Source organism: Chelonoidis abingdonii, chromosome 3 (assembly GCF_003597395.2).
Source record: "Chelonoidis abingdonii isolate Lonesome George chromosome 3, CheloAbing_2.0, whole genome shotgun sequence".
Lineage (NCBI taxonomy): Eukaryota > Metazoa > Chordata > Testudines > Testudinidae > Chelonoidis > Chelonoidis abingdonii.
The window spans coordinates 67,806,073-67,820,202 of NC_133771.1; the positions used below are offsets into that span (position 1 = coordinate 67,806,073).

Genomic DNA, 14,130 nt, shown 5'->3' on the forward strand with positions numbered 1-14,130 from the left:
GTATGTGTGCACTCGGTGCAAGGAGCTCCTGGCTCTGAGAGACCACGTACAGGCTTTGGAAGCCAGGGTGGCGGAACTGGACGAGCTAAGGGAGGCAGAGAGGTATGTTGATGAGGCTTTCTAGGACACTGTGGAATTGTCCCACCTCCGGTCAGACAACCCCTGCACTGTTAAGGAGGATGAAAGGCTCAGGGAAGGAGAGCAGTCAACAGGAGCAGGGACAAACAGTCCCATAGTTGAGACCTTCCTTCCAGATGACGTTGGGGTATCCTCTCACACTGATGTTACCTCCCAGGGGAAGGAAATCCAGTCATTAGAAAAGGCGGGTGTTAGTAATGGGAGATTCGATCATTAGAAACACAGATAGCTGGGTTTGTGATGACCGAGAGAACCGTATGGTGACTTGCCTGCCTGGTGTGAAGGTTGCGGATCTCTCGAGGCATCTAGACAGACTTATGTGTAGTGCTAGGGAGGAGCCAGCGGTCGTGGTGCATATAGGTTCCAATGACATAAGGAAGGGTAGGAGTGACATCCTGGAGGCCAAATTTGGGCTGCTAGGAAAGACTGAAATCCAGGACTTCTATGGTGGCATTCTCAGAAATGCTTCCAGTTCCACACGCAGGGCCAGGTAGGCAGGCAGAGCTTCAGAGTTTCAATACATGGATGAGATGATGGTGTAGGGAGGAGGGGTTTAGATTTATTAGGAACTGGGGAAACTTTTGGGATGGGGAAAGCCGACACAGGAAGGATGGCTCCACCTAAACCAGAGTGGATCCGGACTGCTGGCACTTAGCATGAAAAAGGTTGCAGAGCACTTTTTAAACTAAGAGATGGTGGAAAGCTGATTGCTGCAGAGGAGCACGTGGATCAGACAGACTTCTTTTAGAGGAGAGTCTATTGATAGAGATTCTCTAGGTTTTAGTGAGGAGGATAGGATGGAAGAGGATCAAGTATGGACCAGATCAGACAAGAAACATTCACAAAGAATCTGACACATCAGAAAAGGCAGACAGTGACAAATTTTTGAAGTGCTTGTATGCAAATGCTATAAGTCTAAATAATAATAAGATGGGTGAACTAGAGTGCCTAGTGTTAAAGGAGGATATTGATGTAACTGGGATCACAGAAACTTGGTGGACTGAGGACAATCAATCAATGGGACACAATCATTCTGGGGTACAAAATATATCGGAAGGACAGAACTAAACTGAGAGGGCCCAGACAATCTTCATCCAAGAATATTAAAGGAACTGGCACATGAAATTGCAAGCCAATTAGCAAGAATTTTTAATGAATCTGTAAACTCAGGGGTTGTACTATATGACGGGAGAATTGCTAACAGTTCCCATTTTTAAAAAAAGGAAAAAAAGGTGATCCGGGTAACTACAGGCCCGTTAGTTTGACATCTGTAGTATGCAAGGTCTTGGAAAAATCTTTGAAGGAGAAAGTAGTTAAGGATGTTGAGGTCAATGGTAACTGGGCCAAAATACAACATGGTTTTACAAAAGGCAGATCCCAAACCAACCTGACCTCCTTTGAGGAGGTACCAGATTTTTTAGACAAAGGAAATGCAGTGGATCTAATTTACCTTGATTTCAGTAAGGCATTTGATACTGTTCCACATGGGGAATTATTAGCTAAATGGGAAAAGACAGGGATCATATGAAAACTGAAAGGTGGATAAGGAACTGGTTAAAAGGGAGAATACAATGGGTCATACTGAAAGGAAAACTGTCAGGCTGGAAGGAGGTTACTAGTGGAGTTCCTCAGGGATTGGTTTTGGGACCAATCTTATTATTACTGACCTTGGCACAAAGTGGGAATGCGGTAATAAAGTTTGTGGATGACAAAAAGCTGGGAGGTACTGCCAATACAGAGAGGGACCAGGATATTCTACAGGACAATCTGGATGACCTTGTAAACTGGAGTAATCGTAATACGATAAAATTTAATAGTAAAAAGTGCAAGGTCATGCATTTAGGAATTAACAAGAATTTTTGTTACAAACTGGGAATGCATCAGTTGGAAGTAACAGAGGAGGAGAAGGACCTCAGCGTATTGGTTGATCACAGGATGATTATGGGCCGCCAATGTGATATGGCTGGGAAAAAAAGCTAAATGTGGTCTTGGGATGCATCGGGCAAGGTATTTCCAGTAGAGATAAGGAGGTGTTAGTACCATTATACAAGGCACTGGTGAAACCTCATCTGGAATAGTGTGCGCAGTTCTGGTCTCCCATGTTTAAGAAGGATGAATTCAAACTGGAACAGGTATAGAGAAGTGCTACTAGGATGATCCGAGGAATGGAAAACCTGTCCTATGAAAGAAGACTCAGAGCTTGGCTTGTTTAGCCTAACCAAAAGAAGGCTGAGGGGAGATATGACTGCTCTCTAAATATATCAGAGGGATAAATACCAGGGAGGGAGAGGAATTATTTAAGCTCAGTACCAATGTGGATACAAGAACAAATGGACATAAACTGGCCATCAGGAAGCTTAGACTTGAAATTAGATGAAAGTTTCTAACCATCAGAGGACTGAAGTTCTGGAATAGCCTTCCAAGGGGACCAGTGGAGGAAAAAGACATATCTGGCTTCAAGAGTAAGCTTGATTAATTTTGGCAATTAATTGACCTTTGATTATTAGCAGGTAAATACGCCCAATGGCCTGTGATGGGACACTAAATAGGGTGGGATCTGAGTTACTACAGAGAATTCTTTCCTGGGTGTCTGGCTGGTGAGTCTTACCCACATGCTCAGGGTTTAGCTGATCACCATATTTGGGGTCGGGAAGGAATTTTCCTTCAGGGCAGATTGGCAGAGGCACTGGGGTTTTTTTGTCTTCCTCTGCAGAGTGGGGCATAGGTCACCTGCTGGAGGAGTCTCTGGAGCTTGAAGTTTTTAAACCACAAGTTGAGGATTTCAATAGCTCAAACATAGGTCAGGGGTTTATTACAGGAGTGGGTGGGTGAGATTCTGTGGCCTGCACTGTGCAGGAGTTCAGACTAGAAGATTATAATGGTCTCTTCTGACCTTAAAGTCTATGAGTCAGGTCGTGTGGTGGGGGAAAGGGGGGGTTGTGAAAGAAAATGTAGAATCAAATGAAGTAAAAATCTTGAATGAATACACATGTTCCATAGAATCTCCATGGGTAGAAATTCCATGCTCTAATAAGAATATAACAGTAGGGATCTATTATCGACCACCTGATCAGGACAGTGATAGTGACTATGAAATGCTAAGGGAGATTAGAGAGGCTATCAAAATAAGGAACTCAATAATAACTGAAATCCCGCACTATCCCCATATTGACTAGGTACATGTCACCTCAGGACGAAATGTAGAGACAAAATTTGTCGATACTTTAAATGACTGCTTCTTGGAGCAGCTGGTTCAAGAACCCAGAAGGGGAGAAGCAATTCTCGATTTAGTCCTGAGTGGAGCACAGGATCTGATCCAAGAAGTAACTGTAACAGGACCACTTGGAAATAGTGACCATAATATAACAGTATTTAAACATTCCTGTGCTGGGAAGAACACTGCTCAACAGCCCAACACTGGCATTTTATTTCAGACAGGGTAACTATGCAAAAATAAGGAGGAAAGTTAAACAGAAATTAAAAGATACGGTGACTAGAGTGAAATCCCTGCAAGCTGCATGGACACTTTTCAAAGATACCATAATAGAGGCCCAACTTAAACGTGTATCCCAAATTAAAAAAAACACAGTAAAAAGAACTAAAGAGCCACTGCAGCTTAATGACCATGTTAAAGAAGCAGTGAGAAATAAAAAGGCATCTTTGAAAGAGTGGAAGTTAAATCCTAGTGAAGTAAATAGGAAGGACCATAAACACTGCCAAATAAAACGTAAAAAAATGTAATAAGGAAAGATAAGGGTTTTAATAACAGCTAGCCAAAAACTCCAAAGGTAACAACAAAATGTTTAAGTACATCAGAAGCAGGAAGCCTGCTAAACAACCAGTGAGGCCCCTGGACGATCGAGATACAAAAGGAGCACTTAAAGACGATAAAGTCATTGCGGAGAAACTAAATGAATTCTTTACTTCAGTCTTCACGGCTGAGGATCTTAGGAAGATTCCCAAACCTGAGTCGTCCTTTGTAGGTGATAAATCTGAGGAATTGTCACAGACTGAAGTGTCATTAGAGGAGGTTTTGGAATTAATTGATAAATTAACAGTAACAAGTCACCAGGACCAGATGGCATTCACCCAAGAGTTCTGAAAGAACTCAAATGTGAAATTGTGGAACTATTAACTATGGTTTGTAACCTGTCCTTTAAATCAGCTTCTGTACCCAATGACTGGAAGATAGCTAATGTAACGCAATATTTTAAAAGGGCTCTAGAGGTGATCCCGGCAATTACAGACCGGTAAGTCTAACGTCAGTACCGGGCAAATTAGTTGAAACAATAGTAAAGAATAAAATTGTCAGACACATAGAAGAACATAAATTGTTGGGCAAAAGTCAACATGGTTTCTGTAAAGGGAAATCATGTCTTACTAATCTATTAGAGTTCTTTGAAGGGGTCAACAAACATGTGGACAAGGGGATCCAGTGGACATAGTGTACTTAGATTTCCAGAAAGCCTTTGACAAGGTCCCTCACCAAAGGCTCTTATGTAAATTAAGTTGTCATGGGATAAGAGGGAAGATCCTTTCATGGATGAGAAACTGGTTAAAAGACAGGGAACAAAGGGTAGGAATAAATGGTAAATTTTCAGAATGGAGAGGGGTAACTAGTGGTGTTCCCCAAGGTCAGTCCTAGGACCAATCCTATTCAACTTATTCATAAATGATCTGGAGAAAGGGGTAAACAGTGAGGTGGCAAAGTTTGCAGATGATACTAAACTGCTCAAGATAGTTAAGACCAAAGCAGACTGTGAAGAACTTCAAAAAGATCTCACAAAAAAACTAAGTGATTGGGCAACAAAATGGCAAATGAAATTTAATGTGGATAAATGTAAAGTAATGCACATTGGAAAAAATAACCCCAACTATACATACAATATAATGGGGGCTAATTTAGCTACAGTGAGTCAGGAAAAGATCTCGGCGTCATCGTGGCTAGGTCTCTGAAAGCATTCATGCAGTGTGCAGCGGCAGTCAAAAAAGCAAACAGGATGTTAGGAATCATTAAAAAAGGGATAGAGATAAGATGGAGAATATCTTATTGGCCTTATATAAAACCATGGTAGACCCACATCTTGAATACTGCGTACAGATGTGGTCTCATCTCAAAAGAAGATATCTGGCATTAGGAAAGGTTCAGAGAAAGGGGTTTGGAACCGGTACCATATGAGGCAAGATTAAAGAGGCTAGGACTTTTCAGCTTGGAAAAGAGGAGACTAAGGGAGGGGATATGACAGAGGTATATAAAATCATGAGTGGTGTGGAGAAAGTCAATAAGGAAAAGTTATTTACTTGTTCCCATGATATAAGAACTAGGGGCCACAAAATGAAATTAATGGGCAGCAGGTTTAAAACAAATACAAGAAAGTTCTTCTTCACATAGCGCACAGTCATCTTGTGGAACTCCTTGCCTGAGGAGGTTGTGAAGGCTACGACTATAACAGGGTTTAAAAGACAACTAGGTAAGTTCATGGAGGTTAAGTCCATTAATGGCTATTAGCCAGGATGGGTAAAGAATGGTGTCCCTAGCCTCTGTTTGTCAGAGGGTGGAGAGGGATGGCAGGAGAGACATCAATTCATCATTGCCTGTTAAGTTCACTCCCTCTGGGGCACCTGGCATTGGCCACTGTTGGCCAACAGGATTCTGGGCTGAATGGACCTTTGGTCTGACCCAGTATGGCCATTCTTATGTTCTTATGAGAGAAATGGTTTAAGATTTGATATTTTTTTCCAGAAAAAAAAGTGGCAAAAAAAATCATAAACCATTTCTTAAGGCAGAAAAAAATGGCTATTCACTTAGGATCTGAGCAGACTGGTATTTAAAAAAGTTATCAATTTTTTCTTCACAATATCCTCTTCAAATGACAGGATCCAGGTAACAGAGGTCTAGAACCATTACTTGTTCACCCATGGAAAGTGCTACTGATTGTTACAGATAATCTCAAATATAACTTCTCAAAATGCTTGAGACCCAAATATCATTCAAGTGATAAAAGAAAGATTTCTTGACATGTTCTACTATATAGTTCAGGATGCTAATTATTTTTATAACACCAAAAAGCAGGTTTAAAACAAATACAAGGAAGTTTTTCACACAGCACATAGTCAACTTGTTTGACTTGCTAGACATTTTAAACAAACTCCCTGACACAGGTATAAACATGGCCTATGGAGACAAAAAGGTACTCCCCCCAGTCATCATTTTCTTTTAGGGCACAGATGAAGCTGATAAATTGAATTTAGTTGTGGAACTATAAAGAAAGTCACATTTGCAGCTTCTTTGCTGAGGAATACATTTATTGTAAGAAAACGTTATAGGTAAAAACATTTAATAAGTATTCTTCTGCAGTATATGCAGTTATACATTTATAATTTTACTATCTTAGAGCTCACATTTCAATTTCTCATTTATATATTTTAAAATAGTTACAGCAATATGTATGTTTACTGTGCTATACGTAATTTATACACATTTGCATGAACTGTGTATAAACTGCGTTCAATGAGAAGTAGCCTTCAGACTCCTGGAAATTACAGTAGGACCCCATGAGTCATAAGGCTGAGGCAGGTAATGCAGTCCTAGATTTCTCTGCCACAAATAGTAATCATGAGCACTTCAGAAAGTAACCCATTATAAGAGAAAAAGCACTTCATGAATGTTTATCCTCCTGTAGTATAGAATACTCAGATTCTTCTCACTAGGAGCTGAGTAGCACTTCAGACTTCAGCAGTAGATCGCTGGAATTGCTGAAGTATAGAGAAATGGCTTGACTGCTTATGGACTGCATATTTTTGTGCAGTTAAAATGGTAGCTGTAGACAACCAAGTCTGTTTATCTAAAAACTGCCTATCTGATGAAGGCTTATTCCATTTTACATGTGCTCACCTGAACAAGAACAATCCCCTATTTAGTGGGTTGTATGGACAGAAGAGATTTGGGAACTTCCAGGACTTCTGTGATTTTAAATCATGGGAAAGATGTATTGGGTAAAAATTCTGTACAAGAAATGTAATCTTTTTACCTGTGCTGTTCATAAAAGGATAAAATAGGTTCAAGCACATGTGTGGATCCTGTGTAATCTGGAAAAGCTGCAGTAAGAAAATTCCCAATCCTTTGAGTTTTACTGGTACAGGAGTCAGAAGAGAAGATACAGAGTCTAGCATGCAAAATACCATATGGCAAAGTAAACAATAATTTTAACTGGAGTAGGAAGTTTGACATGAGAATGACTCCAGGACATGTTTGTGTGATTGGGAATCTGAGGAGGTCGGGAAGCTTGTGATGAGGAGAAGACAAACCAGAAAGAAATAGGAAAAGATCAGATTATGATCAGAACCCTGCCTAAGCCCTTACAAATCACCATCATTGCTTACCAAATGAGACATGACTATTGATAGCTTTAGTTAACCAAGAAAACTTCAAGGGTACAGAAGATGGACACATTACCAGAAAGTTCTAATGCAAAACCAAAACACTCCTCAATAACACAATTAATTTCCTTGGGGCATGGATTTCATAGGACCTTTCTTTAGAGTTTATAAAGAAAAGGTGATTAGATTCTATAGAAGGGATGTCAAAGAACCCAAACCAACAAGCACACAGAGGCAGAAGCCAGAGCTGGGTGAATTTTTGGCAAATAGTTTATTCACTGAAAAATGCAGTTTTGGGTTGACCAAAATTATTTGCCAATTCACATCACATTTGCCAAAAATAGTTTTCACCAAACCAAAATAGATACATTTTAAAAATGTAATGTAAAGTTGAGTTACATTTCAGCCATTCAATGTCAGCCATTTTGACAAGAGCAAAGACTAGGACTAGATTTACAAAATGGGAGGAGGTGGTGGTGCTACTCTTATAGATTCTCTCTCACTGGTTACAGCACTTACCTAGGATGTGGGATATCTGGATTCAATTCCTCCCTCCACATCAGATGGAGAGAAGGGATTTGTACTCTGGTCACAATTGCAGGGGAATGCCCTAGCCAATGGCCTGTATATAATATAAACATTCTGATCTGGGTCTCCCAATCTCTCCTTTTGAAGCTGTTGCACTCTATATAATTGGAGCAGGGACTTGAAATTGGGTCTCCCACAGCCTGAGTGCACTAGCCACCAGGCTATACGTATTCTCACTCTGCCATTGGCCCGGCAAAAGGCAGAGAAAGGGCCCAGTTTTACCTCACAGTCTAGCAGTAGATATTTAATTTGCCATTTCAATCTCTTTGGGTAGGATTCCCTTTTGGTTCAGCTACGCAGCAATTCAAAAAATTAGGAAAAAGGCACTAATTATGCCAGTCAGTGACAATTTTGTTTTCAAAACACTTTTTAGGGTTTACTTTCAACAAAAAAACTTCAACAAAGCCTTCTGAAATACAAGAAAATTTAGGACTAGATTACTAGAATTTAAAGAAAGGGTCAAATAACACAACGGGGGTCTGAGTGCCAATTAAGTACAATGACAAACAGCTGTAGAGCACTGGTAATTTTAGGGACATGAGCCTATATATTTCAATGAAAAGGTATTAAGTTCACTTACAGTATCAGAATGCAGACCTGCAGATGAGTGGGCTTTTTTTTTTTTAAATCCTTCCACTATTTAATTTTTAAAATTAATTGTTAGTTCTATAATTGGTGACATAAGAGTTAAGCTTAGAACCCAGTGTGTAGCCAGTTGAACATGTATCCTGTTTTATGTTCCCCCTCCACAGGGGATATGCAAAAAGGAAACCCTGCACACAGAAAAGGGAAAGTCTTTCAGAATGTACAATGACCAAAAAAACCAACCCAGAAAAAACTTTAATCTGTAAGTTCCATTCAAATATATCTAATTACTTGAATAATTTGGGCTTCCAGACAGAAGATCAAGTTTTTAGTTAGACTATGAAAGTTGATGATTTCAAGATGGCTTATTCTTCCTGTATAAATTGCAGCATTACAGCAATGAAACTAACCTCCAAAGAGATCCACTTCAGCAGTGACAGCAGTAATGGTTGTTGTAGTGGTAGCAGATGCTGAAGCAGTTGCAATTTCAGTAGTTGTAGCAGCAGTTGGGCTAGGCTCTGGAGCAAATGGATCTGAAATCTGCGGCTCAGAAGTAACACTGGAAAGCGCTGCCAGATTGTCTATATGTAACCATATATGAAGACCAAATGGAAATAGTGAGCGGAAGAGAAGGGGAAAAAAAAACTAGACTCCAAGAAGCAAAGACAGCTGTTAATATAATTTTAACAATTCTCTATTAAAAGAAGCATAAAAAAAAAAAAAAAAAGAGTTACTCACCCTCTCCCAAGAGGTCTTTAACATAGTCCATTACATGATAGCAATATAAAGAAATCGGAGAGTTAACAAAACTGCCAGAGTGAACATGTACATGTACATTAGCCACACACGTGAAACAATTTCTGAACAACTCAATCAATAGTATGCCAGTCTACCCAGACATGCCAAAGATAACTTGAATTGAGCTTATACAGGACAGTCTAATTTTAGGAACTTTGAAAGGTGAAAGTAAAGACTTAAGTGAATAGCCTGATATGAAACAATCCATTTCTTTAATAGCTTGATTCAATTATTTACCCATTGGTGCACGGAATTTTGATTCACTTGTCAAATTCATTCATTACATAGTTTCTATTAAATACCACTACCAACAGTGAGTCTGAATGGACTGCTGATTAATAGTTTGTTTTAGCTAACTGAAATATTTTCTATATAAGAAAAGTACTTTGAGTCACATCAGTTATTAAAAATCTAGGACTATACTGGCACTGAACAAGAAAACAATTTAAGTATTTTGTTGCCAAGATTATAGCCGTCTCCCTATTTCCCATATTGCTGTCGATCTCAAGACTAATGTATTGAAGAGATTATTTTTGCAACAGAAGCACCAAAGTGCTTGCCTTTAACCCATACATTTACAGCTAAATACTTTAATGGAATTATCCAGGATAACGGGTCGCTCTAAAGCTTGTCAGTGATATCTTACCTACGGATAACTATTCTCCCCCTGCTTAGATTTGCATACTACTGATGGCCAACTAAAATGGAACCTCAGTTAAAGAGATAAGGACTATTTGACTAATACAGTTCTAAAAACTGGTACACAAAATATTCGATTATAATCTGCCCCTTTCCTCAAAGCCTGCTATGACATATGGTCTATGAGACTGCTTCACATTGGTCCCTCATCCAGAAACATAATGTACATACACACAAAAAAAGACATTAGACTGGCTGGTTAACAATGTTTGGATTCAATACTAGAGTTCATGTTAAAAGTAGTTAGTTATCCAAAATGAGTCATTTTAAAAAACGCACACTGCAAGATAGAAAATGTTGCAAACTATCAACAGCCAATTGGAGTCTTCAAATATAAACTTTTTATTTTGTTATTTCAACTTGTCAGTTTTGGGTGGAAATCTAACTGAATATCAAGTGGTCTTTTCCTATCAGATTTAAATGATTTATGCTCAAATTCTAAATTTTACATCAGAGTAAACATTTTAGCAATAGGACAATGTACAAAATGAGGAAGCAAAAAGAGAAGAGAAGTGTTTTTATATCCATGCTTCATCCCAAATTTATACAAAAAGGCACACATTTAGGAGTGCCAGAACAGTTTGTACAGTGGAGATGCTGAAAGTCATTGAACCAAACTGTAAACCCTGTATGATGGACACCACTTCAAGTGGGTGTGGAAGTGCCCCAACCACCCCTACTTCCAGCACATAAGCACAAACTAGAGCAGAATTACAGTGACAAAATTAGATAATTCAAAAACATTCTATATCAATTGCTTCAGGATACCACTCATGCATCCTATATCAATTTTTTGTTTTACACCTTCCATAAAAAAGTTCACAATGGTGATTAATACACAGTACAAGTGGTTTGGAGTTCACTGTATTGTATTTGAAACGTTTTGCATTAGAAAAATATCCAGCTGCATTAGAAAGGAAGCAAAGTCTCCCAGAGGCATAAGTACTTTGGCAAAGTATGTCCTGTTAAGATGTATAACTAGATATGCCTCAAAACCAGACATGATTTTTAGGTTACTATTGACCAGTGACCGGATCTTGGGGGGGGGGGGGGGGTCTCTGGTTTTGGGTAAACTAAAGGAAGTTATTGAAACTGTAACAGCAAGTAGAACAACCAAAATATATGTAACTAAAGTAGATTTGGTTATAGGTCCTAAGCATTAAGGGCTTAGAGTGTGGCCTAGTTAACATTATCTATCTTCATCTTCTAATGAATAGGTAAACTGCAAATAGACAGTAGCATCTAGACACTTTTTGCAAAAAGAGATAACACAATAATTTCAATACATCAATGAGGTTAACTGTTGGAAATGTAATTATGGGGAACCGGAATACCACATATGGACTACCAGAACCCTGAAACTGATTGCCCGGTATAAGCAGGCGGGGATGTTATCAGATGGAATAGAAAAAGGCACATAGGATTGTCAAATCCACCCCTAACTGGGACACAAGAGAAGACTGAATAGTGGAAGCCTGAAATGAACAAGCCCTCCTGTGGTGACCGCAACTCATTTTTGTCTATCTTCACTGTCACCAGCAAAAGGACTATAGTATTACCGGGGGGTGTGGAGGTGGGGAAGAGTCCTGTATTTCCATTCAAAAGATGTGTTGCAATTTCATACATACATGGGGGAAAGTGTTGGTTAGAACGCACAACATGCAAGAGGGGGCAAAACAAGTGTTCAGAAAAATACCACATGTGATAACTGATGGCTGGAGTGAATGGCTTAGGGATGCAATAATGGGATGCAGAGACTTTCACCTTCAGATCTTTAGCCAGCGAGTGCTTGATAAATTTAAGAAAGGGATTATACAACATCATTGCCTGCTAATGCAATGACCCATGAAGTCTTTTTTAGTTTTATGTCTCCAAGTGTCAGATTTTCAAAAGGAAAGAGGTATGTGTTTTAGAAAAGCCTACTATTGGGTTAATATGAAAACTGCCATCCTCTTCTAGAGCAGTCAGACTTGGAGCACATTGAAAGAGTCAGATTAAAGTTTGCCATGGTTCCTGCCCCAAACTGAGCTTGCTGTCTGATTTAGAAGATTCAATTAAGATGAACTATCATGAAAAGGAGACTAAGAGCCTTTACCTATACGATAAGCCGTCTAATAGGAAGAAACGTCAATCTTTGTAGCATCTCTTAACAAATCTGTTAAAAACAGCAGTGGTTATTGTTAGGATACAGATATTCAGGCCTGTCTGCAAAGGCCTATACTTTAAGAATTTAGGTGTATTCTTATCACTTAGCTAGTTATAGAGGTGTAAAACAAGAATCAAAATCAGTCTGCCTGTTTATAGGCCTTATCTCACTATGATAGTCTAAGGCCTTGTTCTTAGGCTAAGGCCTTTGACTAAACAGTTCGGGCAGCCACAAGCTGGGAAGAGAACAGTCACATCCTCACCAGTCAGTGAAATAAGGCAATTTTGGGTTGTTAAAAAGGTAATCCGATCTATCACCTCCAGATAAAGGGAAGCCTAGAAGATGTAAAAGGAAATTTAGTTTGATACTTTTTTGTTTGGTAAGAACTCACTTATCAATAGACATAGCTGGGAAACCCTTATATCTTTATAAATGTAGTTGTAAAATCCTCACTTCTGTATTGTTTTGTCATTATAGTTTCCACTTTGCTATTGTTTATTTGCATGCTCTGCCTGGTTCTGTGACTGTTTCTGTCTGCTGTATAATTAATTTTGTTATGTGTAAACCAATTAAGATGGTGGGATATAATTGGTTAGATAAGCATGTTACTATATGTTAGGATTGGTCAGTTAAATTTCAGTAAAATGGTTGGTTAAGGTATAGCTAAGCAGAACTCAAGTTTCACTATATAGCAGGGGACGGCAACTTCTCAGAAGTGCTGCGCCGAGTCTTCATTTATTCACTCTAATTTAAGGTTTCGCATGCCAATAATACATTTTAAACCTTTTTAGAAGGTCTCTTTCTATAAGTCTATAATATATAACTAAACTATTGTTCTATGTAAAGTAAATAAGGTTTGTAAAATGTTTAAGAAGCTTAATTTAAAATTAAATTAAAATGCAGAGCCTCCCGGACCGGTGGCCAGGACCTGGACAGTGTGAGTGCTGCTGAAAATCAGTTCGTGTGCCGAAGGTGGCACGCATGCCATAGGTTGCCTACCCCTGCTATATAGCCTGCAGCCAATCAGGAAGTAGGGTGGAGTGGGAAATTGGAATAATCTTTTGCTAAGTGGGGGGAAATGGGAACAGGGATACAGGCAACACTCTCTGGCATCAGAGCTGGGAAGGGGGACACTGAGGAAGGAAACTAATCATGCCTGCTGGAAGTTCACCCCAACAAACATCAAATTGTTTGCACCTTCGGACTTCAGGTATTGTTGCTCTCTGCTCATGTGAGAAGGGCCAGGGAACAGAGAGTGAAGGAATAAGCCCCTTAACAGCTACGTGATTCAGTGATCTCCATCAAAAAATTGGCATTTAACAGCTATAGACAGTGAAATTAAAGTACCAAAGCTTCTGTTTCACTTAAGATAGAAACTAAGTGTAGTATCTGTGGAAAAAAAAACAAAAACTTTCACTCTAAAATGGAGACCATTGTAGCTTCTAACATAGTAAAAATGTGCATCTACAGCTACAGTCACACTTTTTAGTATATGCATCTCCCCCCCCCCGTGCCCTTAATGAGCATGCCTCCTTTGTCATTTCATAAAGTAACATTTGTGATTTCCTAACAAAATATGTCATAGATATAGAAACAAACACTAAAAGTTGCAAGACATTTTGGCTGGCTCTGAACTTCTTGCAGTCTTCAGACTCTCCTCATTTGGCCCTACCAAATTCATGACCGATTTTGGTGAACTTCTTGGTCACAGAATTTTAAAAAATAATAAATTCCATGATTTCAGTTATTTAAATCTGAAATTTCACGCTGCTGTAATTGTAGGGATCCTGACTGAA

General features: G+C 39.1%; 1 protein-coding gene and 1 long non-coding RNA gene across 2 annotated transcripts in view; one reads left to right on the forward strand and one right to left on the reverse strand.

Annotated features, from left to right (window-relative positions):
* LOC142046563 (uncharacterized) overlaps positions 1–5,043 on the forward strand; it is a 133,536-nt gene extending 128,493 nt beyond the window's left edge. The window contains exon 2 of the long non-coding RNA XR_012655507.1: positions 4,484–5,043. This is a non-coding gene — a long non-coding RNA (uncharacterized LOC142046563). The remainder of the gene's footprint in view (positions 1–4,483) is intronic.
* SNAP91 (synaptosome associated protein 91) overlaps positions 1–14,130 on the reverse strand; it is a 166,022-nt gene that overhangs the window by 46,804 nt on the left and 105,088 nt on the right. The window contains exons 15-16 of the mRNA XM_032806065.2: positions 9,430–9,444; positions 9,102–9,272 (exon numbers count right to left, since the gene is read on the reverse strand). Coding sequence (XP_032661956.1) covers positions 9,102–9,272; positions 9,430–9,444 — 186 coding nt within the window. The remainder of the gene's footprint in view (positions 1–9,101; positions 9,273–9,429; positions 9,445–14,130) is intronic.